At 32.8% G+C, this 27,551-nt stretch overlaps 2 protein-coding genes across 3 annotated transcripts; one reads left to right on the plus strand and one right to left on the minus strand.

Annotated features, from left to right (window-relative positions):
• Positions 1–5,273: 5,273 nt before the first annotated feature.
• Positions 5,274–7,296, minus strand: LOC111910270 (uncharacterized). 2 transcript variants are annotated; one of them, XM_023906078.3, is made up of 2 exons: positions 7,101–7,296; positions 5,274–5,953 (listed from the first exon to the last, which is right to left on the minus strand). In XM_023906078.3, the coding sequence occupies exon 2, from the start codon at positions 5,926–5,928 to the stop codon at positions 5,404–5,406; it is 525 nt and encodes a 174-aa protein (XP_023761846.1). In that variant the 5' UTR covers positions 5,929–5,953; positions 7,101–7,296; the 3' UTR covers positions 5,274–5,403. The 2 variants fall into 2 exon arrangements, with proteins under 2 accessions (XP_023761846.1, XP_023761845.1); XM_023906077.3 differs by having other exon boundaries at positions 7,133–7,291.
• Positions 7,297–16,144: 8,848 nt separating this feature from the next.
• Positions 16,145–16,995, plus strand: LOC111910064 (uncharacterized). Its single transcript, XM_023905856.1, has 2 exons — positions 16,145–16,817; positions 16,859–16,995. Exons 1-2 carry the CDS (start codon positions 16,145–16,147, stop codon positions 16,993–16,995), a joined length of 810 nt encoding a protein of 269 aa, XP_023761624.1.
• The last annotated feature ends 10,556 nt before the right edge of the window (positions 16,996–27,551 follow it).

The raw sequence follows: 27,551 nt of genomic DNA on the forward strand, positions 1-27,551 counted from the left end.
TTTCACTGTTTTTTTGTTTGTTTGTCTGTCTTGCTTTAAAATAAAAAGGGACAAACTTAGCTTACTTTACTAATTTTTTTGCTAACCCAAAGAAAATTTAAAAATGACTCAAATAGTCACTTTACTGGGTTGCCATTTCAGCTTATAGGTTGTGAATTCATCACGGGCTTGGCCCATATGACGCCAATTGTATTTATGGAAATTGCTTGAGGAAATTGCTTTTGTGTTTCCTCTTTTTGAGTAAAATTCTACGAATATTTATATTTAAGTACATAATTTTATGCGTAAGATATTTGTATAATCTTTTTTTGAGTATAGGAAATCGTATATGAGGTTGCCCATATGTGATTTCTTTGATTCAAATGAGATTATACGATGTTTAATGCCTAACATTATGTATTAGACATTTAAATAAACTTTTAATCTGTGATTTCTCTAACATAAAATAAGGATGTAAAAGATGGATTAACGCAAGTTATCTAAATAAAATTTCCTTTGAAGATTAGACGTCATAATTTTTTACTTTTTTTTTTTTTACTTTGAATGTGTTGAGGATTTTTTTTTTCCAACCTAAAATACATTAGGCACTTGGGTTCCACCAACTCTTAGCATATTATAGTAACTCACTGTCCAAACAAAAAAAATATAATTTTTTAGTAATTTAGTTACTTCTTTATTTGCTTTCTGTTAGTGCCTCATGCAAGGACGTTTCTTTCTAAAACCAGGTTCTGATAAAAAAAAAAAAAAACTCTACTTCAAGTGAAAGGTTATGCGAAGGAAATTGCATAGTCCTATGGTTCATACTCTATTTCAAGTTTTGTAAGGCATTTTACACTATTGACTTTAATTTTTTTTTGAATTCTAATTACAATAAATAGCAAAGCACCTTCGTGTAATTGTATATTTTAGCATCTAACTTTCATTTTCAAAATTTTCCGCTATTTGTAAGAACTAGCATCATAGTTTTGATGTTTTTTTTAATTATAATATTGTACCTTGAGTGGTTGAGTGTTGGTTCAGTGTTTATGAAAAAAAAAACTTTTGTGGTGTTTGTGTGATTGGTAAAACGTTTGAGGTATGCTCTGCTATAACATGTAGAAAATAATGTATATTCCCAAATTGTTAGCGAGGGAAAAGTATGTTACTATTCTATGCATTTTTTGTCTTTTGATATTCGATGCATTTCATCCTATTTTGATCTCATACTTTCGGCTAATTGCAAAATATATCAAGGTACTTTCTGTTAATTGTTAATGTTAGCATCTTACTTTCATTTTTTGTTCTGTTTGGTCAACTGCAATAAATAACTGCATGCCCTTTATTTGATCACGTTAACTGCCAATTGTATGATCTTGGCCGGATTGCTTATGTCTGAAAACATTGATCTGATTTTTTTTCTTGCCATTCAAAATTTACTTGTCTGTAATAAATAGATGAGCTACAAAGTCGATTGAAACGAGTCTTCCACAAATATATTGTTGAAGCAACTTTCTATATTTCTTTAATGCATAATTGCATGTATAACTAAAATCGAAATTAGTTTGTGATTTTTTATGTTCTGTGTTGTATTACAGTTATCATTTTTACTCATCCTAATATAAGTAAAATGCAACTATTAAATTCATTCATCTTGATAGAAAAAATGAAACTAAAATAAATTATTTTATCTAGGAACATATAAATTCATTTTAGTGGGTTTTACATTATTAAATAATTAACTTATTAAGTATACAATTAAGCTAAAATTATATTTATAATGTTAATTATTTATTTTTAGTGGGTTTGACTAAATCCCTATGAATGTATTCGGATATCCAAACCTTCAGATACCTTCAATCAAACTTTATTGAAATGTAGACTATCCCTATGAAAGGAGTTTGGCAAAATAATTGGTTCATGTTCTGAAATGGTTTGAAATCCAAAACCGATTCAAAAATGAAATTCGGTTTAAAACATAATCGTCTCTAGAAACTAATTTCCGAAAGAAATTATTCTCACCCGTCGCTTAGCGCGGGTAAACGGCTACTATATATATATATATATATATATATATATATATATATATATATATATATATATATATATATATATATATATATATATGGCTAGGTTATTTTGTTTCTTACATTTATTATGTGCTAGAATGCACCAATAGGAATTTTGTAAATTAAATAATTATTTGATTAAATAAATATAAAGATTAAATGATTTCCATAATTATATTTATATTAAATAATATCCATAATTATAATTTTTTTTCTTTATGGAAACTAATTAAATTAGTTATTAATGTCAGCAATAACATTCTTTCAGAATGAATTCGCACCTACGTTTTTATATATGAGTTCTAATTTTGTTTCAGAACTCATTCACCTAAAATACAATAAAATTGCATGGAATATGAAAAACGAAAGTGTATTTTACTAGAATACAATCTCATTTTTTTACATATGAATTCATTCTAAAAGAATATTATTGTTGACATTAATCACGAATTTAATTGGTTTCCATAAAAATGAGAAATATTTGAACCTACCTCTCTCTCTCTCTCTCTCTCTCTCTCTCTCTATATATATATATATATATATATATATATATATATATATATATATATATATATATATATATTATTTTATGCCGTAATTAGTAGATTCGACTTCTTTTTTCTTTTTTTTTTTTTTTTTAATTTTTGATGTTTCAAAATTTTAAGTTTTTTTACATCTCATTTTCTAAACATTTTTTACTTATTCGATTCTAGCCTCTTTTTTTTAAAAAGAAGTTAGAAAATCGTTTAGAGCTTTCTTAATTTGTATAACTTTTTACTTACCTTTTTCTTGTTTTTCTATTTATATTATTTTACAAGGAAACATTTAGCAAAAAACATTCATAATATGTAAAAATATGTTAGATGATCCGTTTTTTTAAATGCCAGTCCCAGATAAACAAAAAACGTAGAAAAGTTATGATTAAATAATGTAAACGGATAAAACATCAAAAAGTTCAAAAAATAAATGAACAAAAAGTAAAAGTTTTGATTAAATAATTTAAACAATTTAGCTTACCCAATTATATTTTTCAATCGTTTTACTTTATACTTTTCATGTTTAACATACTTTCATTACACTTATTTTTTACGAAATAACATTCGTAAGATGTAAAAATAAATTACGCGTTTGGATGATTTATTGTTTTTAAAGTTGATTTCAGATTAAAATTATTCGTTTAAAGAGTAATCATATAAGCCATGAACGAACACAAACTTATAAACAAACAAAACGTCAAAAGTAAAATCAACGTTAAGTAAAATAACAAAAAAAAATAATTAAAAGATTTTTATAACAAAATAGAATAGTATATCCAATCAAAAAAGTAAAATAGTTAAAAAGATTTCTTAATGGGAAAATTAAAGACAAAATAAAATAATTTTAATAAGGCAGAATTTTGTATACGCCCTTCCTAAACAGCTAAATATCATATTTGCCCGGACTAAATTCTAAATATCGTATTTGCCATTCCTAATGTTTTTTAATATCATATATACCCAAATCCATTTTTTTTATATTTTTAATTGATTTATAATTGTTTTTCATAATATTAAATCGTTATAAATAAAATACATTATGAATGGACAATAATACCCTTCCTCTTAATCTCCAATACAACAAACGATTCACAGCTTTATGGATCGATTCTGCCAAAATTCGTTTTCCCCATGCCTTCTAAAAGCCACTGGAATCAGCGATTGAACAAATAAAACATCAACAAGATAATCAAAATTGAAGAACAGGAGTGGATTCGGCTTTAATTACCTGCTGCGTCTGTGTATGCGATAACAATGGAACCAATTGGAATCAGCGATTGATTATATGTGGCGATTGGATGCAAGGATCGGAAGCCTCACAGAAGGGAAGGCTCGATCGTGGCTTTTAGAAGGCATGGGGAAAACGAATTTTGGCAGAATCGATCCATAAAGTTGTGAATCGTTTGTTGTATTGGAGATTAGGAGGAAGGGTATTATTGTTCATTCATAATGTATTTTATTTATAATGATTTAATATTATGAAAAACAATTATAAATCAATTAAAAATATAAAAAAAATGGATTTGGGTATATATGATATTAAAAAACATTAGGAATGACAAATACGATATTTAGAATTTAGTCCGGGCAAATATGATATTTAGCTGTTTAGGAAGGGCGTATACGAAATTCTGCCTTTTAATAATATACCCGTTATTTTTTGATAGACGTGTGTCGTGTAAATTCCACATCATGCCATGAGCTTTTACACTTTTGTTGTGGCATGCGGTGCAGGGGTGATGTGGGACTATCTATTAAAAAAAAAAAACTCGTGTCGTCACTTATCAGTTTTACACATTTGCTCTTCTTCTCCAAACGCTGTAGATACCGTTCGATTGAGCACATCGTCCTAATCCTTTGATTCATCGATCGATTGTTGAACATTCTTCCACGAAAATCGACGATTCCTCAACTTCTTCAAATATTCAAGTAAAATTTTTCTTTTCATGAGATCTGATATCGATTTTGAGTTTTGTTTGATGTCAATTTCAGGTTTTGTTAACAAAGGAACAAAGCACCTTTATCTGCTATGAGTTTATGACTTTTTTAGGCTTGATTTTCATTTATTGCGCCTTTGATTTAGGATCTGATAGGGTTTTGTTCCATGTATGCTATGATTTCCGATTTTAGGTTTTCTATTTGATGATTTTGAAGTTATGTTGGAATTATACCTCCTTGATTGTTGCTCACTATTGATTCATACATGTGTTAGGGATTCAACTTCCAAGAATTTGCAAATGGAAGCCACCGGAGAAGCTAATATCGGTAGCTTGTTGGATAAAATCAACCCACCGCTACTCGAAGATGTAGGCCTTGAGGACTGTGCACTTCATCCAGACTCCATACAAGAAGCCTTCCTGAAGGCGGCCACCGCTTTCCGCTCACATATTTTCCACGATTCCGATGATGAATCAGAAGGAGACTGCATCAATATTGGGAGTGGCACTATTGAGACACAAATAGTGATGGCTAATCTTGTTGTTGGAAACCTAGAGGCTCATTTTTCCAATAACCCATTGTTGACCCCAGTCGTTTGAATATACACTCTCATCAATTCATTTGTGCTTTGTTGTCAATATACTTATTTTAGCAACTTTAAACTCCTCATCAATACCACTTCTATTTCATGGATCCGGTATAGAAGATTAATAAATATACAACGCAGAATGTAGCATTGTGTACATTGTGTTGGTGTTCAAAAAATAAATCTTTGCTTCTAATTTCAATCGAAGTTGGTCAAAATGAGAGATTGATTTTGTTTAAAGTAAAATAGATAAGAGATATTACCGCTACTACAAGAATAAAAGTAAAACAGTCGCTAATCATATACAAACTTCAGTCAAAACTGGGATTCTTTTTTCGTCGTCTTCTTCATCTTCATTCGATTTTTTGTTAGTTTCAGATTTCTTATCATCGGTATCTTGGATCTTCAATCCTTGCAGTCCATCAACACATGACTTCTCCGCCTCATCTGGCACCTCCGGTTCCACCACCTTATCTGGCATACCCTCTCTTTCGCCTATAACCACCTCGTCTCCTATCACCTCCGACAATTCACCGCCTTTCTTTGGAGCACAAGCCCCCGGAGGATCGGTCTCGGTTGTGATTCCGACGAGTCTGTCACCTCCAGATTCGTTTCTAGGCCATTGATCATTGATGCAGTCTCCTTCTGATTCATCATCGGAATCGTGGAAAATATGTGAGCGGACAGCGGTGGCCGCCTTCAGGAATGCTTCTTGTATGGAGTCTGGATGAAGTGCACAGTCCTCAAGGCCTGCATCTTCGAGTAGCGGTGGGTTGATTTTATCCAACAAGCCACCGATATTAGCTTCTCCGGTGGCTTCCATTTGCAAATTCTTGTAAGTTGAATCCCTAACACATGTATGAATCCATAGTGAGCAACAATCAAGGAGGTATAATTCCAACATAGCTTCAAAATCATCAAATAGAAAACCTAAAATCGGAAATCGGAAATCGGAAATCACAGCATACATGGAACAAAACCCTATCGGATCCTAAATCAAAGGCGCAATAAATGAAAATCAAGCCTAAAAAAGTCATAAACTCATAGCAGATAAAGGTGTTTTGTTCCTTTGTTAACAAAACCTGAAATCGACATCAAACAAAACTCAAAATCGATATCAGATCTCAAGAAAAGAAAAATTTTACTTGAATATTTGAAGAAGTTGAGGAATCGTCGATTTTCGTAGAAGAATGTTCAACAATCGATCGATGAATCAAAGGATTAAGACGATGTGCTCAATCGAACGGTGTCTACAGCGTTTGGAAAAGAAGAGCAAATGTGTAAAACAGATGAGTGACGACACGAGTTTTTTTTATTTATTTTTTATTTTTATAATAGATAGTCCCACATGACCCCTGCACCGCATGCCACAACAAGAGTGTAAATACTCATGGCATGACGTGGAATTTACAACACACGTCTATAAAAAAATAACGGGTATATTATTAAAATTCTTTTATTTTGTCTTTAATTTTTCCATTAAGAAATCTTTTTAACTATTTTACTTTTTTGATTGGATATACTATTCTATTTTGTTTTAAAAATCTTTTAGTTATTTCTTTTTTGTTGTTTTACTTAAAGTTTATTTTACTTTTGACGTTTTGTTTGTTTATAAGTTTGTGTTCGTTCATGGCTTATATGATTACTTTTTAAACGAATAATTTTAAGCTGAAATCAACTTAAAAAACAATAGATCATCAAAACACGTAATTTATTTTTACATGTTACGAATGTTATTTCGTAAAAAATAAGTATAATGAAAGTATGTTAAACATGAAAAGTATAGAGTAAAACGATTGGTCCGATTCTGTCTACATCCCTAACCTTTTCCTATTGCAAGAATAATCGACCACAAAACCTACTAAATCTGTAAAATTAAACGGCTGAAGAAGCATTTACTAAATCAAAAAGCAAATCAAACACAACTAACAAAACAGTAAACATACTTGGATTGAATCTAGGAAACTAATTGTAACAAAGAGTTATAAACGATACCCGATCTGATAAATTATAGATGGAGATCGAACCTAGGGAAGACGGAGATCAAGTAAGGCTGCGGCGTGAGAGAAAAAACCTTTGAATTCTCCAAATACTTTGGTAAAGCCGAGCTGTGGACTGGTAAAAAGATGGGGGCGAGAGGGAGGGGTTTATGTTGAATTTTTCACAATTAATAGAAGGCTCTTTTCAGAACTAGATTCGTCCAGAAATCAGCTTCTAGAAATATCTTCTACATTTTGACCTAATTTGGGCTAGGGGCCAATTTTAATTGGGTTTCGTTTTTATGATCTAAGATAGCTCAGTGCCTGGCCTCGCTCAATGACTCATCGGCCCATTGAAATTATTAATATTCATGAATCTTCTATCTTGGAGATACATTTTTTTTTTTCGAAAGAGCTATCTTAGTTTCGTCTAAAAATGGTTTGTGTTTTTTTTTATCAAGTCTTCAGTTGGTTTTTGCAGTCGGTTTAGCGGTTTTTGTATGCATTTTTCAATTTAGTTGCATGATTTTTCATATTAGGTTTGATATTGTTTTTTTTTTTTTTTTTCTTTTTGGGTTTTAAGTTTTGGGTTGGTCTTTGATCGGTCCTGTGCGGTCTCGAAATGGTCCAATTTTTTTTGGACAGATCTCGAAACAATTTGGTTTTTTTCATACCGTCTCGAAATGGTCCAATTTTTTTTTGACCGAGGATCCCTAACGAGCAATCGCAAATTTCTTTTTCTATTTTAATATTAGGCGAATACCCGCGCGTTGCGCATAAACGCCTATATAGTTGAAGTTTTACAAATAAATGTTTTCTTAAATATAACAATAACGTTGTTGTTAGATTTGATATAACTGCATAATCTCAATCGTTTGAATGACTTCTACCCGCGAGTTACACATGAATAAAATTAAATATAATATGATTACCTATATATCATATTCTAGGCGAATGCTCACGCGTTGCGCACAAACACTTATATAGTTTAAGTCTTTTACAAATATATGTTTTTTTAAATATATCAATAGCATTGTTAAATTTGATATAATAATTCATATATACTAAATTGATATAATATAATGATTATTTTGAATTAAACAAAATTGCAATAATGGTCCCTATGGTATGTCAAAACTAGCAAGTTTGATCCAAAATGGGTTTGGCTCGCAAGGATGGTCCAATAGTTTCGTTTTGTTGCGAGTTTAGTCCAAAAATTTTAAATTTTTTTATAATGACGGATTTGCCCTTAGTATTTTCCCTTTTTTTATTTTCTTATTACAGAAATCAAAAAGCAAAAAGAAAAAAAAAAAAGAAAATCTCTCTCTCCCTCTCTCCAGTTTAGAGAACGCCACCACCATCACTCCCTCCCTCAACCTTCACTCCCAATAGGAAACCTAAACACCATCGTTGAAAAAAGATAAACGAAACCAGATCGAAGCTTTTGAAGTGAAACCCTAGCCCTAAAAGTTTCAGGTAGCGGCGTGTAGATCGAAATTAAGGTTTCTAGCAACGGCGGCCTCTGAAAACCCTAAGATTTCAGGAAACGAGAATGGCGGTAACCTGTGAAAACCATAGGGTATCCTTCTTTCCTTCTTCAAACTCGATTGAAGCTCACCTGAGGGTCATTTGACGGAGCCAGGAGGTTCAAGACACGGTGTGGACGGTTACAAATGGTGGTGAAGAGGGGTGGCAGTCGGTGCTTCTAGTGGCCTTTCTTCTATTGCAATGGCCTCATTATCGTTTGTAATGGCGTCAAGAGGTAGTAACAAACCAATGCAACGACATGAGTTTCCGGTGGTTTGGTCGTCATCGTTGTGTTTTGGTCTGTAAAAACGAAGCTTGTCGATTCTCAGGAGACGACGGATCCGAAACCCCCATTTTCAAATCCTCGTTTCATAGTTGGAGCAACAATTAGGGTTCTCCCCTCTCACACTTAGAAGCTCGTCTGAAAACCATCTGATCTTGTTGAGATACAGATTAATGGGGGCGACAATGGAGATTACAGTTAGGGTTTCTTTTTTCTACATATCATTAAGAGGAGGAAGACAATGAAGATGTGGGGGCGGCAATGAAGAGAGAGAGAGAGAGAGAGAGAAAAAAAAAGAGAAAAAAAGAGAGAGAGAGAGAGAGAGAGAGTGAGAGAGAGAGAGATAGAGAGAGAGAGATATATTTTTTTTTCTTTTTCTTTTTTGATTTCTGTAACAAAAAAATTAAAAAAGGAAAATACTAAGGGCAAATCTGTCATTATAAAAAGTTTTAAAATTTTTGGACTAAACTCGCAACAAAACGAAATTATTGGACCATCCTTGCAAGCCAAACCCATTTTGGACCAAACTTGCTAATTTTGACTTACCACGGGGATCATTCTTGCAATTTTGTCTTTGAATTATATGATAATATATAAATCTGTTATAACTGCATAATCATAATCGCTTGAATGACTTCTATCCACGAGACGCATCAATAAAATTAAATATAATATATGGTTTGATGTTATTTATAGTTGTTATTGTTAATTAATTTTTTAAAATTTATTTGCTTAATGTTTTAATTTCTATCATTATAATTATTTAAAACATCAAATATTGTTTTTTGATTTTAAAGGTAACAATATAATCATTTATATAGAGTTATTTTTAACTATTGTTATTGTAATTTATTTTAAGCTACTTATTTGAAAACTTTTAATTATTATAAAAATATTTTTAAGAAATATTTTGGTTAAGTTGAGATTACAATTTAGTTTTTGTATTTATCATTACAATTTAGCACTCTTAACTATTTACAAAATATTCTTTGCTTATTTAAGTGGAACTAAAATTTATATTTAAGTTGACATTATAATGTTATATTTATCATTACAATTTAAACTGATAATGGTTTACATACAACAACATATTAAATCTAATAAATTAAGTATAATATGTTAAAAATTAAAGATATAACTTTATAAGTAGAAGTAAAGATATTATTTTAAAATTGAAATTTAGTATATTTATGGTTACACTTTATGTTTGATATTTATTTAACCTTATTAACCAACTTATAATCATTATTAGAAAGACACTACAATTAAACACTTTTAACTATTTACAAAATATTCTTTAGGGTTGTTTAAGTTAAACTGAAATTTATATTTAAGTTGACCGTATAATGTTGTATTCAAATTAATAATTTATATATTCTATACAAATTGTTCCAAAATTGTATTTTTAAAATGATAATGGTTTACATCCAACAATATATTAAAATTAATAAATTAAGTATAATATATTAAAAGTTAATAAAACATAACTTTATAAGTAGAATTAAAGATATTATTTTAATATTGAAATCCCTATACTAATAAAAGAGTAGTCATTTTGTCATGTGTCACTATATTAGACATCTTAATTAATATGATGTCACTTGTCATTCTATTAGTTCTCCGTTTTAAATTTATTAGACCTCCTAATTAATGTGATGTTATTTGTCAATCTATTTATTCTCCATTTTAAATTTTAAAATTTTATATTATTGTTTTCATTAATTCACAAATAAAAAATGTCTAATATATATCCCTATACTAATAAAAGAGTAGTCATTTTGTCATGTGTCACTATATTAGACCTCTTAATTAATATGATGCCACTTGTCATTCTATCAGTTCTCCATTTTAAATTTATTAGACATCCTAATTAATGTGATGTTATTTGTCAATCTATTTATTCTCCATTTTAAATTTTAAATTTTATATTATTGTTTTCATTAATTCACAAATAAAAAATGTCTAATATATATTAAAAATTAATTATATATATTTATTTGAATCAACGATTATAATTTCACAAAACTAATAAAAATATATCGTACTTAATAATTTATTTAAAATAATTAATTATTAATTTTGAGGTTTTACTATAAAATTTCAATAAATTTTATAAACGTGGTTCCCACGGGTTATAAACTAATTTAGTTTATATTTGATTACACTTTATGTTTGATATTTATTTAACCTAATTAACCAACTTATAATTATTATTAGAAAGAAATTGAAAAGTCATGGGAGTTTCAAATGAATGTGATGAAAGGAAAAATTGATGAGAGTTTCAAATTAATGTGGTGAAAGGAAAAATGATTCATTTATAATATAATATGATATGATATGATGATATGATATGATATGATGATATGATGAAAACATGTACGTAAAGAAAAATTCTAAATTTCAATTTTACCAACATAAGTTTAACTAGTAAAAAGGTCCACGTGTTGTCACAGGTTTATACGCGTTTACTGAAAATTATTACGATTCTCCTAGTTCACGACCGAATCCACAACGTTTTTTCTCATGAACCATTTGACACTATTTTTTTTTTTGAAAATGTCTATTTTGGTGACTATACTTTATCAACTTCAAGGCTTTTTTTTTAAACAGCAAGTTGTCATAATCTTAATCTAATCCTAAACACTTCCTATGTCTCCTAGTGAGACTTGAACTCATGATATCTCATTTGAAAGTCACTCCTTACTGTTAGGCCAAATGTCAAGCAGAAAAAATACAATGAAAAGCAAGTATAATAATAATAATAATAATAATAACTAGGGAAGAATCCCCCGCTTTGCGGGGGCCGGAAGGTATTCCATAGCCTCCCAATTCCTAATATATTCAAAAGATGTATACGCATAATTTTTTTCAATATTTGAAGCATGTCCGGTACATAATGCTTTTGTAGGAAAAAAAGAAAGAATGTAAGTTGCTATTATAATTAACTCAAATTAAGTAAATTGGTATTTCATGTATCTACATTCAAAACACACCAAGCACTTAATAAACATACACGTTAACTTATCTATATATCTATTTACTTATTCCTTCATATTAGGGTAAAATTGCATATATACAACATGACGAATTTTTATTGTTTTTTGTTTTATTGGCTTTGGCTTGGATGCATTCAACCATTCACTGTGGATAAAGCATACAACCTGCAAAAGAGTGTAGTTTCATTAAATGATTCCATAGTCCATGCATAAAATTTTCACATCAGTTCTTCGAAGTCCATGCATAAAATTTTCTGAGTTATAAAGAACATTAATTTCAGTAAAACTTTGTACGATTAATATGCGACTTATATTTGGATGATCAAGTTATATACCTTTCCGTTTTTGTTGAATTTTGAATCTGGGATTATTCTGTGACATGAGTGATTGTGAAGTCAACCATCTTGATATATTATTAACCAAGTATTTGCCTTTATTTATTTATTTTTAATGCGTTTAACAGTAAAACTTAATTAAAATAACACTATTGTTCTCATTTGAAGAAGTCTAAAATAGAATCAATTCACATACCTCGTAATCCACAAAGGCACCGGGTATTCCATGTATGTAAAGTAGCTTGACAATGTTAAATGTAGGATACCTATAACCAAAATGCATAATGCAGGTCATCATCATAAAGTTGCAATGAAGAAAACTAAAAATCCCAATGGAGAATAAAATTGGTTATCTTGTTGCTTATTGGAGCAACCACATACATACCTCTAAAGCCATCATTCTCATACTTTTCTGTCTCATCAAAGTGGGATATGCAAAATAATATTTTAATCTTTATTTCATTTTAAGGCCATAAAGTGTTATTTAATACCTCTAAAGCCATCATTCTCATATTTTTCTATCTCATCAAAGTGGGATATACACAATCTTTCCAATTTGCTTCCTGTCACTTATTGATGAACTTATCATCTAAAAAATGGATTTTCAAAACTTTCCTCAAATGTTGTTGCATGACTGCTAACCTCTTCACCCTGTTAACTAAAATGAAATATAATTAGAAAATAGAGAAATTAAAGATTATATTTTTTTTCAGAAAAATGAACAAACTTCACCCGTTTCTACTTATTAGTTGTATCAAGGATTCCATTCCCATCCCACAAAGGAAATCCAACCCACATTCTAGTGAAATTGTGGTTGAGGAGTTTATTTATCTGCCTACTCAATAGATTCTTGAATACGTGGTTCTAACCGAGAGAATTCACATACTTCAATGTAATCATTAGATATGAAAAGACACTAAATTAGGGAAAAATAAAATAAAGGAACTAAACATATGATTGCCATCTCCTTCAAATCCTTGTTGATTGAGTCTTTTCACAACAAAAATAACATTAGCTACAGTAACTGAATTTGGTGGTGGTGCATCTCCGCTTTGTTGTTCTAAAACAGTGTAAGTGAGATTTTATAGGGGTTATACCATACCAGGACAACAAAAATAACTGAAAAGCACAAAAGAAGTGCCAACTTTCTGTCATTCATATTATATGAAGAGATGCCAACCTACACATAAGAAATTAAGAATGCATGTTAGCGTATGGTTGAAATTGAAATTTGTTAAATATTTACAATTGAAGTCAGCACATCACACTAAAAAAACAGTTTATAAGTTGACATGAAAGTTCCATTTTAACAAAAAATTGACCCCAAAAGGAAAAAAGTAAAGTTGCACGGAATGAAAGACACATCAATTTTGCTTTCGCAGCCTTTGTTTCCTCCCATTTCTTATCCAACTATTGGATTTAACCCTATTCAAGATTAATGATCCAGAAAATATCGTTTTAAAGAGGTAAATCGAAATTAAATATCACCAAAATATCTGGTTCAACTCTAATCGGAGTTGGATCAGAGATAGAACTCTCTATTCTTGTTTTTGGCTTCTTCAGCTGATGTATCATTTTTTTAACTCGTTCTTATAAATCAAAAAACATCAAATGCAAATGAAGGTAAAGAATTTAAAGAAATTATTCTGCTTTATGTTGGTATTACACTGAAAGCGTATGATATACATGGTCAAAATCGTCGCCAAAATCTGACTCCATTAATTTTTGGGAACAACAAATCACAAAAAAACATATTCACAAATTAGGAACACATAAACACGTATATGAACAAAAAAACACAAAAAGGGTCGATTTCACATACCGATACTACGTCGATCATCCTGGCCGTGGTGCGTGAGTTTCTGTACTTGTGTTGGAGCAAAATCATGAACAATTTAGAGTTAGGAAAAAAACACCGACCGTATAATCCAATTCATTGATTCATCTTCATGTCCAGCGGCAAAATCATGAACGATGTAGAGCTAGGAAAAACCAATGCTATACAAATGCATCAAAAGAGAGATTGAAAAGATTGTTTGTATTCCACCATGTTCCTCGGAGAATGAGTACCTATGTCGGCGTAGTTGGATGTGTGAACGAAATTGAGAAGAAATGGAGATAAGAAGAAGGCAACGACTTACGGACATAAATAGAAAAATGAAAAATAAAGTAGTAGAGGGTAGAAGAAGGGAGGAGACTCGATTTGGGGGTGGAAACATTAGGAAGTAAAATGTGAGAGCAATCTAAAGTAACCGCATCGAATGGAGCTGGTGATGGAAGGTACATTATTTGAGGCGGTGGACAGGTGAAAATAGGTGGTGGACAGCAATCCAAAGGTGATTGGAGAAAAACGGTGGACATAATTGTAAAGAAACACGTGTAAACACCTGACCATAAAGAATGGGAAAAATGGCATTAATTGCCCCACAAAAAATAAAGCTTGAAGAGAACAGATAACCATTAAGAAAGGGCTTATTTTGCCAAAAGAGTATTAGATTTACTATTCCTAAGGATCATCTATATATATATATATATATATATATATATATATATATAATAATAATAATAATAATAATAATAGCATTATACATTATATTAATTTCATGATTGTTACGGAACAGTAATGTGATCAGATTGGACCAAACCTCTTTTTTTGATTTTTTTTCCTTTTTGGATCGGAGGATTTTCTCCCCGAGGCTGATCATTTTCCATAGTCTTCATATTTTTTCTAGAATCCCACACCTCACTACCGCCTGTCTCACCTTCTTACATTTGGCTTAAGGCTAAACGGTATCAAGGCAGCATAGCTATGCGTGGGGCTGAGGTGGCAAGCTCACCTACGCGTGAACACCGCCCCAGGTGTGCGTAGGTGACTTGTGGAGTGGTACCCTTCACGGAAGAAGACAACCAATGAAATGAAAGGTGGAAGCTTTATTGACGAATCTTTTGGCCGAAGGATTAAAACAAAAAAAAAATACAATTAAATTTAAATAACATCTTTTACCTATATATATATATATATATATATATATATATATATATATATATATATATATATATATATATATATATATATATATAGGGTAAAGTGAATATACCTAACAACCTTATATAAGCTTAGGTACCTAACCACATCATACTATGTAATTTTGTATCATATTTGCATTGTAATCACCCAAAGTTCTTAAAATTCAACCTCATAACTTGATTGCTTCCAAAATCTTTGGACTTTCACCATTATTTTCCTTCAAATGGCGTCTTTCTATCGGAGACCTTCTTGTGGGCTTCATATACTACCGTTACAAATCAAATGGTGTAGGACGAATATAATGGTGAATGTCTGAAAATCTTGTAAGTAAATCAAGTTAAGGGTTGAAGTTTAAGAACCTTAGATGATTGCAATGGAAATATAATGCAAAACAATGTAGTATAATGTGGTTAGGTACCTAAGCTTATATAAGGTTGTTAGGTATATTCACTTTACCCATATATATATATATATATATATATATATATATATATATATATATATATATATATATACACACACTACACTTTCACTTACACTTTCACTATTACACTTCCAATTCAAAAAAAAAAATTCTCCTACTTTCTTTCAATTTTCTTCAAAAAAATGGATCCCAACCAAAATACTCCACCCACTCCTAACACTCCTAGTGATAATCAAGCTTATATGCAATTGTTGAATTATCCAATCCAACAACAACCTTTATTCACTAACCTTCCCTATAATCCACAATTCTTCCAACAACAATGACCACAACAACAATTTACCCAACCTCAATTCATTCCCCAATTCCAAGCTTTTCAACAACAAGCTTCTCCACAATTCCAAACTCAATCATCTCAAGTCTCATTAACTCAATCCCAAACCGTCAACCTCGACAACGACGATGAGATGGTCCAAGAAACACCACAATCATCTCGAAAAAGGCAAGCAAGAGGAAAAGGGAAAAAGAAAGCAACGGCTTGGACTGAAGAAGAAGAAGAAGCTTTAGCAAAAGCTTGGATTTTCATATCTTGTGATTCGAGGAGAGGCAACGCGCAATCTGAAGAAAGTTTTTGGAATCGTGTTGTGGACCACTTTCACGCGCTTCTTGGAAGAAAAACGAATCGGTCCTACAACGCGGTCAACGGAAAATGGCGTGATCTTTGCGCGATTTGCACAAAGTTTAATGGCATATTTGAAAATCTAAAAAATATGCATAAAAGTGGTTCCAACGATTTCAACGTTTTATCTACCGCGTGCTACCAATTCAAACTGACCAACAACGGTAAACCATTTGGTCACCAAAAAGCATGGGAAGTGTGCCGTCAAGGTCCAAAATGGGTCGTTAATCCAGAGACATCGCATTCAGACTCGACCACCGGCTCCAACAAAAGAGCAAGAACTTCTGAATCGGACGCGGGTTTTGGGCTAGACCTCAATGATGACGTCGATGGTGCCGAGGAAGAGGGTCCGCGTGAAGTCCAACTCCGTCGACCACCGGGTAGGGACAAATCAAAATGGGCGGCGTCTTCAAGCGGGAAAGCAACCACAATTAGCGACGACGGGCTTGTGGAATCCATAGGTAAAACTTTAAGTTTTCTAGAAAAAAATACCAATCAGCAGAGGAAGGTCGTCGCCAAAAACTCGCTCTCACCGATCTTCAAATCATAAACACGAAACCTCAACCGGATCTCGACCCTGAAAATCTCGCCACATTTCTAAAAATCCAACAATGTGTCCGTGCTAAATATGACGATTAGGTTCTAATATTTATGTTTTAGTTTGTGTGTGTTTTTTTAGTAAATTAGGATAAATAAGTAATTTATGATTTTTTTTGTCGTTTAAGTTTTTTAGGAAAAATACGTAATTTAGGATTCTTTTATTGTTGTTTTTTAAATATTTTAGGATTTACGTTTGTGTGTTTAAAAATTAATGCAATGTATTTTAATTTAATGTTTTTACTGTGTATTTTATTTGAATTATTTTTTAATTTAATTTAATATTGTTCAATAATATAAAAAAGAAAAAAAAATGATGTGGAGTGGTAACCATTTCTAAGGGTTAATGGGTTGGTAGTATGTTAGTAGTGAAGATGATGTGGCGCTGATGTGGCTTCACTTTTTGAGTAGGCTGGTGGTAACCATACCCCATAGCCTAATCGACTGTGTAATCCACCGCTTCTTTCCTCCATATGCCTTACAATCAGATAACCGCATGTGTATTATCCTCTATTGTTCTTCGTCCTTTTCTATTATACAACCCCTTCGTCAATACACATCGCCCTCCACGAAAACGCTCTTGCCGTCACCGCCTTCAGCTCCAACCCTCAGGGTTTTCATGATTAGCTTGCTTACACGAATCGAGCTCAATACCATCATGGATTTGCAGCTTTGATTCTACAATCGTCCATTGGTGTCTGCTGGATAAGGAACTGATATCGGTGGCTTGAATACTTCAAGAAAACATTTATAAACTTTCTACTTGGAGAGAGAGATCATGGAACCCTCAATTGATCAACTTCCTTATATATGGTCCATCTTTTCTTGCTTTCCCCTTTGTCATGCTTTCCAAAAATTTCTCCTTTCTGATCCTTGATGTACTCCCGCTCCGACCACTACCGCCGACATACAGCTTCATGCTTCAACGAGGTAAGTTCTTCAATCTTTTTTTTCTATCTTACTCATCTTTGCACCGGAGACCTCAAGAACGATTTTGAAAGCATCCACATGTCGCTATTACCAGATGACGTTCTTCTCTTGCCTACCTTTGTTGTTGAAGTTTTCATCCGTAACGACGTAAAAATTCAAAAAAAAAATCACATTTTTAAAAACAATTCAATTCACAATATTGTAAAACAGATTGTTCTTATATTCCACATAAGTCAAAATCCCAAGATCATAACATATCAATAAGACTCCGCGCGCGTGTGTGTACTGATCATGCCGGCGCCTTCCCGATATCCTCACTAGTACCTGAAGCACATAACACCAAACACTGTAAGCACGAAGCTTGGTGAGTTCCCCAAAATACCACACATAACACATAAATGTCACTCGATGCTATAAATCTGCGGGCCCTAACTCTGTGGACCCTCTGGTCCTATCTCTGTGAACCTTCCGGTTCTAACTCTGATATACTCTAATATACACACGACATAGATCACATAGAAATAATGCAGTGCAACATATCACATAAATAGCATACATTAACTCTGTCATATAACTCTAATTACCACTCAAGATAAACTAAAGTGAGAAGACTCACCTCGGATGTCTCGGTAAAAACCTCGCTCGCGTAACACTGATCTAGCCTCTGCCTAAACACATAAACGATCATCTTAACTAATAATGGCTCTCCAGGCTAGAATAAATCCTCACACATCCTCTAAGAAGGCTAAAAGACCATTTTACCCTTCCAACCGACCACAAGTCCAATTGTTGACCAAACCCTAAAAGTCAACAAAAGTCAACGGTCAACCCTTTGACCAGACTCGCCGAGTGCACATTTGTGACTCAGCGAGTTCAGACATTAACTCAAGTCCTCAAAATCCCCAATGGCTCACCGAGTCACTTCCCCCAACTCAGCGAGTCACCAACTGAGTGATTCTTGGGGAAAAACTATCCTACTCGCCGAGTTTGTTTTTGGACTCGGCGAGTTCATGCCATGCTCAAACTCAAATAACCTCCTAAGGTCAGATCCGTTCCTCTAACCCATAGATCTGGCCTCCTTAAGCAATAAAAACACGTAAAGTCTGGATCTTGATGCCCATGCAAAGACCTAATGGCTCTATTTGAAGAAATGACCTCAAAATGCCACCCCAAGCTCATAACTCCCAATGAAACCCATAAAGATCAAGGAGTTAAGGTCTCTGGACCTCTTTGGATCCAGATCCTAAAGTCTCAACACAAGAAGGGACCAATTGCTCCACAATCCATACTCTAAAGGGGCTAGAAACCCTAACTCTCAAAGATTAACACCAAAACTGAAGAAGGATCGAATATATACCTAAATATGAAGTCCCTAGACTTTGAAATCCACATAATAGCACCCTATTCAGTTCCCTCTTGCCTTGGCCACCTTCTTCTTGCAAAAACACCCACACAAGGATCAAAAATGGCCTCTTCTTCCTCACAAACGCTCTAGATCTCTTAGGGTTTCACTCAGGGGTCTGGTAGCCGCAAATAGTGGCTATAAACCCCTTTAAATAGGTCCCAAACCCCGGGAATTAGGGTTTCATTAAACGGCATGGACTCGCCGAGTCCACGAATGGACTTGTCGAGTCCGCCATTAAATCAACCTGACCATGTGCGATCTTACTCGGTGAGTCTGAGCGCCTACTCGCCGAGTCCCTCACCAAAACTCAATATAATTGCAAAAATAAGATATCTGGGAATCCGGATGTTACATCATCTCCCCTCAGTCTTCCTCATCCGTTCTCTTCCATTGGATGGTTACAGTGGGTATTTTCCTGTGCATATCGCCACCGCCACAAAGGTACGTGTAGATGACATCTACTCATCGTATCCGCTTTGCTTCTCCCCATTGTCATGCCTTTTACAATCCTCCGACACTTCTATCCATACGTTGCTATTATCAGAACTATTTTCATTCAGAGTTGAATATTGTTTATGATGTCTTTTTCACTGGTAAGAATGTCGTTTTTGCAGGGTTATACACACACGTCTGATACATAGGCCTTTATATGATATACAATTTTATTACCGTCATCAAGGGTATATCCTTGTTGGTTCATTCGGGCATCTCTGCTTTTCTTTATTTGTTATTAAGAAATATATAGTTTATTTAAGCATATAATCATCTTTTGATAAATTATTATAGGTGTGGATCACAACAATTAGGGGAGTTCGGTTCATCAGAACCAGCAATAGATGGGATAATAAGGTCTGCAATGAAATCATATCCCATGTTCTGCACATTTGTATTCTAATTTCTAACAGTGAAATCATATGTTGGTTTCATAGGTCCACGCTATAGCATTAGATGACAGCCAGTATGCTACAGCCGTTGTCAGTGATATTCTATTAACATATCTACTAAAAGGTTAAATGCACATTTATGCTACAATTACTCACCTTTTACCCAATTTACACCACTCTTTCACACATTTACCAATTTTTTGCCACAATATTTCACCTTTTTATCCATTTATGTAACAATGTTCTATTTTTTGAGCATTGAAGACTGATTTTGTTTCCAGGTGTCACAAATTCACAATCATAGCAAGATGATTCTAAACTAAAAGAGGCAAAAGAAATCATTCTTAGTCTTCAAATGTAGGTCACATCTCTCACAGGACAACTTTACTCCCTTGCTCATAATCTGTATTCACTTACAAAATTCATCTTAATAAGATGGTATTTGTTTGCATAATTTTCTGGAAGAGATGAAATATTTCAAAAGAATTGAAATAGAAAATAATTGGAATTGGAATGTTTTTGAAAGGAATGATAGAATTCTATTATAAGAAATGAAATATGATATAATTGGAATGTGAATATTTTTGGAAAGTATGAAATCTATCAAAAGAAGGGAGATGAGGAAATTGGAAATCAAATGCGTTGGAAAGAAAGTCTGTCAAAAGAATTGAAATGTGAGGAATTGGAATTTGTTTTTTTAGGGAGGGGAATGAAATATGAGAGAATTTGAACTTAAAAGAGTTATAATCTGCCAATGTATTTAGTTGACATTTAATTTAGATGAAGTTCAATAATGAAAATTGAATAACTTCACCATTTGTATTTTATAATTAAATTTTGTTTTAATGACAGTATATATAGCAATAAATGTTATCTAGGCCTGCAAAGGAGTTTGTTGGCTTCTGGTGGACATTGACAGATTGATTCATGAGAAGACGTCCCAAACGTGTCAATTTCCTTCTATTCATCAGATTTTTTGGAGGTACTTTCTAACATAAACTTGGCTTTTCGATACAATTATACCTCAACTGCTGGATTCAGGACAAAATAGGCTGCTATAACTGGAGTAAGTATTTTGATTTATCAATGTTACTTTGTATTCATGAAGTAAATCCAAAAAAGTTAATTCAACTTGAACATGTAATCAGGGAAAAGTTATTGCAGCCTACTATTGAATCATTGAAGTAAGGTAGGTTACATACTTCCAAATCATGTTATTTTCACTTCAAGTGTGGTAGAATTTGAAAATTAACGATCTTTTGGTGAAATTTGTCATAGACCTTACCCTATTAATCTGAAGGAAACAATGACAACCATCATATCTTATTCCATCCTTTGTTCTTTGAAGGTAATATATATATATATATATATATATATATATATATATATATATATATATATATATATATATATATATATATTCTAATTCTGACTTGCAAAGGTTCCATATTTTGCATTCGCTTCAAGTGTAGTAGAATTTGCAAATTAACAATCTTTTGTTGAAATTTATCATAGAACTTGCAATGACAACTGTGAAATATGATTCCATCATCTGTTTTTTGAAGGTAAAAGCTTTTTTTTCTTTTCAACTTCTGACTTGCAAAGGTTTTTCCTTTTTTTCATCAAGCTTATTGATGTTGTATTACTCTTCAATTCACAAGAGAATATAAGGTTTATTAGATACTTAAAAAAGAGTTAGATCTGCAAAGTTTATCCCTGTTTTTTATACATTTTCTCAGTCTGGTTGGATAAGAGAGTTAATATAAAACTCGTGTGCGGTTTTGACTCTAACATAACAAAATTGACAACATTATTGAACTTTTTGTCATTTACTTTAAAAAGAATAATATTATTACATTTTCAGTAAAATCCATTCCATTTGCATCCTAAATGATGGGTTTAATACAAACAATCCTATGTGTGCATGCAACCCTAGTATTGGATCTATGTTTTCACTATTAGATATACAGCTTTATGAACACAAAAAGAAACCTGGCATGCTACTATAATTTTCGAAATTCATATATAAAGCTAGAATACATACCTTTTGTTGTTATATAGCAATAACAACTAGTTCCTTGAATTTCCTTAGCTCTTGAAAGCAAGTACCACAAGTGTAGTACCTCTAATGGAGTCACAAACACCATATGCAACTTGGATGAAGAGGAGAAGAAAGGGAGGCACCAAAAACGGCTGGAAACCCTAATGGAAGTGTTTTCCACGTTTTTGGGGCATAGGGGCCCTTTATATACATGTAGGCTATTAGGGTTTACAACTAGGAAACCCTAATTTGACTGCTTAGTCCCTAAGCAGCCCATGGACTCCTTAAACATATCCCTTGGACGATTTCTAATGGGCTTCCCATAGAATTCGTCCAACCTATATATTATTAGGTGATCCATAGCCCAATTATAATTATCTTATAATTACAACTTCAGTCCCCTAAGTTTAATTAATCTCTTTTAGCCACAAAATTAATTAACAATTAATTCTTGACTAATATTAATTAAACAATATGATTTCTCCTTTAATATATTATTCTCATAATATATTAATAAATCATATTTAAACCTTTCTCTCCTTAAATCATCCTACATATTGCTATGGTGAAGGCAACCCAAAAGGACCATGCTCATAATCGGGTCAAGTACATACCAAAATAGTTATGGACTTAGACACTAATCCAACAGTCTCCCACTTGGATAAGTCTAATAACTATTTTCCGTAAGACTTCAAAACCTGATCAGCAATCGTAGCTTTCAAAAGCCGCTGTCAACTCTGATCTTATCAGATAGCGTGTCCTCTAGATAAGGGATTATATATTCCTCCATTCTCAAGATATCGTATAGACAAAAGACATGAATTTCAATCATTCTCTCTATACTATTTCCTGACTTCCGATTCATGACGACTGATAACATACTACAATTGAACACATCAACTTAGTCCCGGCTTGGCCAAGCGCTTAGATGTCATCACTAAATCATCGAGAGGCCCACATATATCGCTTTTATCCCACTTTGGATAAAAGGAATGGATAAACTTCGACTCAAATGCTCGCTTGCATTTACTAAACGAATCACACACAACAATAAGTTTTATAACACCAAGTTACTGGTGCGTTTACTTATTATCAATGTGTAACTGACCAACAAATAACAACTCACACGTCTCGGTTTCAAGAATATACAATATTATCGTCTCACTAATCACTCGTGATAAAACCGTGAAGTGATCCAAGTGAGCGTGGGTTTAATCCAATACTTTAATCTTATCAAAGCACTCACGAACTCTGCAGCAAACTTGTGCCATGTCTAAACACTTCAGACAATCTACAGACAGATTCATGACAGTCTTTATTCATACCTACTCCCAACGTATGACCAACTGTGGATGTTTGAATAACCTAGTTATTCTGGAAGTCAAAACATGCAAATTGAAACATGACAACAATACTTAATCCTATATGGCCCCAAACTTGTGAGAGTAAATAAAACCCTTCTATTTATCCACCATATTGATTACTCATTATTTATCATTTAATGTTTCGGATAATCAACTCATTACTTGAATTATACCAACAATTGTCCCATGCTCTAAACATGCACACTTTGTTTCCTATGGTCCATGCTTTGTGAAATAGATCACCTGAAAACTTTTCCAATGATGCTCATTTTACAATTCCTTAATCCTAATTATTAGTGTAGGAACACAAGGTTCTTGTCACTACTAGAATATGCTAGATTCTAACATTTTACGCAACGATCCTTTCGTAAAGTCATAGCACAAAAGTCACCAAGACTTGGCTAATGAAATTACAAAGTGCTTTCTTAGAAATTGTTACAAGACAATTCCATAGATGTGAAGTCTCACATTCAAAGTACATTCCTTTGAATATCCTTCTTGCATAAAAGTTTCTAATCTAGGCATAGACTCTCAATATCCAACTCCCAATATGGAAACATTTCCACATTTGCCATATGACAACTCATTCTTAATAGAATCTTATCTATTCGTAATAATGTCGATATGGTCCATCCAATACCATACTTTCAACTACTTACAAGCGATCAATCCTCAGCGAACTTTGGATCATCCTTTGATAGTTGTTAAATTCTTTCAGTCAAAACCAATTCTATTCCTTTTTCCCTCTTAATGCGCTAGACATTTGGAAAATTTTAGAATGGTAAAATACTATAGCATTTACAATCGATCCTATACCCGAAGCGTATGGGACACGATGCATAATGTCTTACATAAAGATATGATACTTTACCAATCTTTTGCCATAATATTTTATGTGTCATGTTCTCACAATTCGAACTATGAAGAGGGATGCCGTAATCATAATCGAAATTTGAGAACACACAATGTATCCTTTGACTGAAGATATTAAAATTTCTTAATCTAAGCTTTAGATTTTGAAACAAAGTATAATATTCTCTCCCTTAATTATAGCAAAACAACTTTTCAACCCATGCAACTTTGCAAATGGAATCTTTGTTTTTCTATAATTAATATTGCTAACTTGCAATACTCGCCATAACAATCATACAAGCATAACACTTATGCTCCCACTATCATGATGATTATCATATAAGCATAACATTTATGCTCCCACTAGCTTTGACATGTATTCAGAAAACAAATGAACTTTCAGAAAACAATGCCTATTGAATCTCTGAAATTCATATTTCTAATACCAGATGCTTCGATAAGCCTTTATCTAAGCTTCTTAACCTTATACACCTTTGCCTTAGATAGCTCATATGTGTGTTTAAACAATTCATAACTTATGTTACTAAGTTCCAAATGTTGAAACTAATTGCCAAATCTCACAATTCGAACTATGGAAAGGGATGCCGTAACCATAATCGAATTTGAGAATACAATTTTCACAATTGCTATCTTCTTAAAATCTCTCTTAGTGAAAGCATTTCCTCACAGTCATTTTCATGAAGGAGGGAATCTTATGACACTTAGATTTTATGGTGTATGAGTTCCTATCCATGTGAATTTGCCAAAAACAAGGTTTGCGACAAATCCAAACTCATATGGACTGAACTTTCTTAATCTTGATTTCTTGCCCTATGGTAACACGAGTGCCCACCACGCCTTCCAAGTAGTTTAGTAACTTGTCCTTACATATCAATTTACTTTCCATCGACTAAGGCTTTAGTGTGTATTCAAATGAGAACTCATAGAACTCATGTACACAATTAACTCAATTGGAATGGCACAGAAACAAAACAATGTCAGCACGATAAGTTGTAAACCTCAAGTCGTGTGCTAGTGATGATCGATAAGGTTTATTCTTGATTTGTTCTTGAAACCTTTTCAAGACCATTAAGACTCCCACTGACTTCTTGACATATAAGATTCTCTTGTCAAGAAACATTTCTTGACAAACAAATATTCAATAGTTAGTGAAGCATTTATCAAGACAAAACACTTCACACAATTGGTCCTAGTTGGTCTTTGTCTTATCCAAGACAGCACAACTTACCAATTTCAAATGTGCAAGAATAAGAAAACTTTTCCAAATTCCACATTTGATGAGTGTTATAAACCTACTTAAGACTTTTCACTCAATGTCACAATCTTGACTCTAAGACTTGATATTGGAACGAAGTATGATTGACTCTTTGATTTAACCATTTCTACAATTCTCAATTCCTCTTCTTAGACATGAAATCGCACTAAGACTCACTTAGAGGATCAATTGAGACATGGTTCTTAATCACAAAGACTTATCATAAAACACAATAAAAGGTACTCTCCCTTCTTCTTAGAATAGAGAAACTTTTATCTTTCTGCCTACTTGATTCTTCTTTATTCGTTCTACTATTCATTGAAACTCTTTCAATCAACTTAGAATTATACTTAATCTTATAAGTATAACCATATTTACTAAACTTTAGTAAATCATGACGAATATCTTTGTCACTCTTGTGGTAGACTTGATCAACGTACGACCTAGTGTACTCGATCTCCTAGTCCTTCAATTGACACTTTGCCAAAGAATTAGTCTAAGGTTCCCAAATGTGAAAGTTTTTCATTCATCATACAATGCACATTGCATGATTCCAAGTTTCTGTCCAATTTAAACTTGGGTGATGAGAAACTCTCCCTATTTGGTAAAATTTTGGCATTTCCACAAATAACACAATTAAGAATCAAATCCATTATTGCTAATAATAGAAACATTTAAACATCAATTCTTTCATACATGCCATTGCAAGGATAAATAAATAAGATAAAGTCAAAATTCATTTTATTGCGGAAAAATTTTTGTCCTTACAATTCAACTCAATTGAAAAACTATGTTATTACATATTTCTTAACAATCTATTCTAACTCCAAGTAGTAGCTCAAGAATCCATTCTTCAAGTAATGCGATCGAAATCCATTTCTTCATGATCAGATTCAGCTCACTTCTTTTCTCAAGCTTCCTCTCTTTTCTTCGATCCTACAAAACATCAAAATGTAATCTTATCACATCATGTATTAAGAATCTAGAATAGGAACTTAAAAGAGTTAGTTAATGGATTTTACCTGAAGCAGAGTCATACGTCTTGACTCTCCCATCTCTTAGATCTCTCAGATAATTAGGGCAGCTTCGTTTCCAATGCCCCTTCTCTTGGCAATAAAAGCAAATAGACTCCTTTGGCACAACACATCGGACAATCACAGATTTAGTTCTTTCTGGACTTCCAATGTTGCCAGTATCCATTGAAGTTTGGGAGTTTGATTCACTAGACAAATTTGCTTGACCAGTACGCCAAATCATTGTTGATTCAGCAGCTATAAGCAAGTAGGTGAGATCAATTAGGGTCACGTCGTGGTCCATCATATAGTACTCTCTAACGAACTCACTATATGATTCAGGAAGTGACTGAAGAACCCAGTCAATATCCAACCCACTTGAAATCTCGACACCCAACATGTTTAACCTATCAATGTATGACTTCATCTCTAAGACGTGCGCACACACAGATTTACCATCTTCGTGTTTACTTGCCAAAAGGGCTTGAGTGAGCTTGAACTTTTCAAGCCTTTGAACTTGTGGGTCAGGGAGAATAATTGGAGGAGGTGGAGGAAGTGAAGCACGACTCTCATTTCCTTGATCGTATCTCGGAACGTCATCTTCATTTGGAAAGCTTGTTCCAAAGGATTTGGGAAGACCATTGTAAGACGTAGACATCTACAAAACGGGAGAAAATTCAAGTTAAGTTGATTAGAATTCTTGATGCAACACCCAAATGAAACATCAAGCTAGGATCCAACACAATACTCTACAACCTAGAAGAGGGATGCCGTAATCTAGTTGTAAAATATTTGAAGGTAGGTAAATGACGATTTACCAATTTCCACCATGA

The sequence above is a fragment of the Lactuca sativa genome, chromosome 5, assembly GCF_002870075.4.
Source record: "Lactuca sativa cultivar Salinas chromosome 5, Lsat_Salinas_v11, whole genome shotgun sequence".
Taxonomy (NCBI): domain Eukaryota; kingdom Viridiplantae; phylum Streptophyta; class Magnoliopsida; order Asterales; family Asteraceae; genus Lactuca; species Lactuca sativa.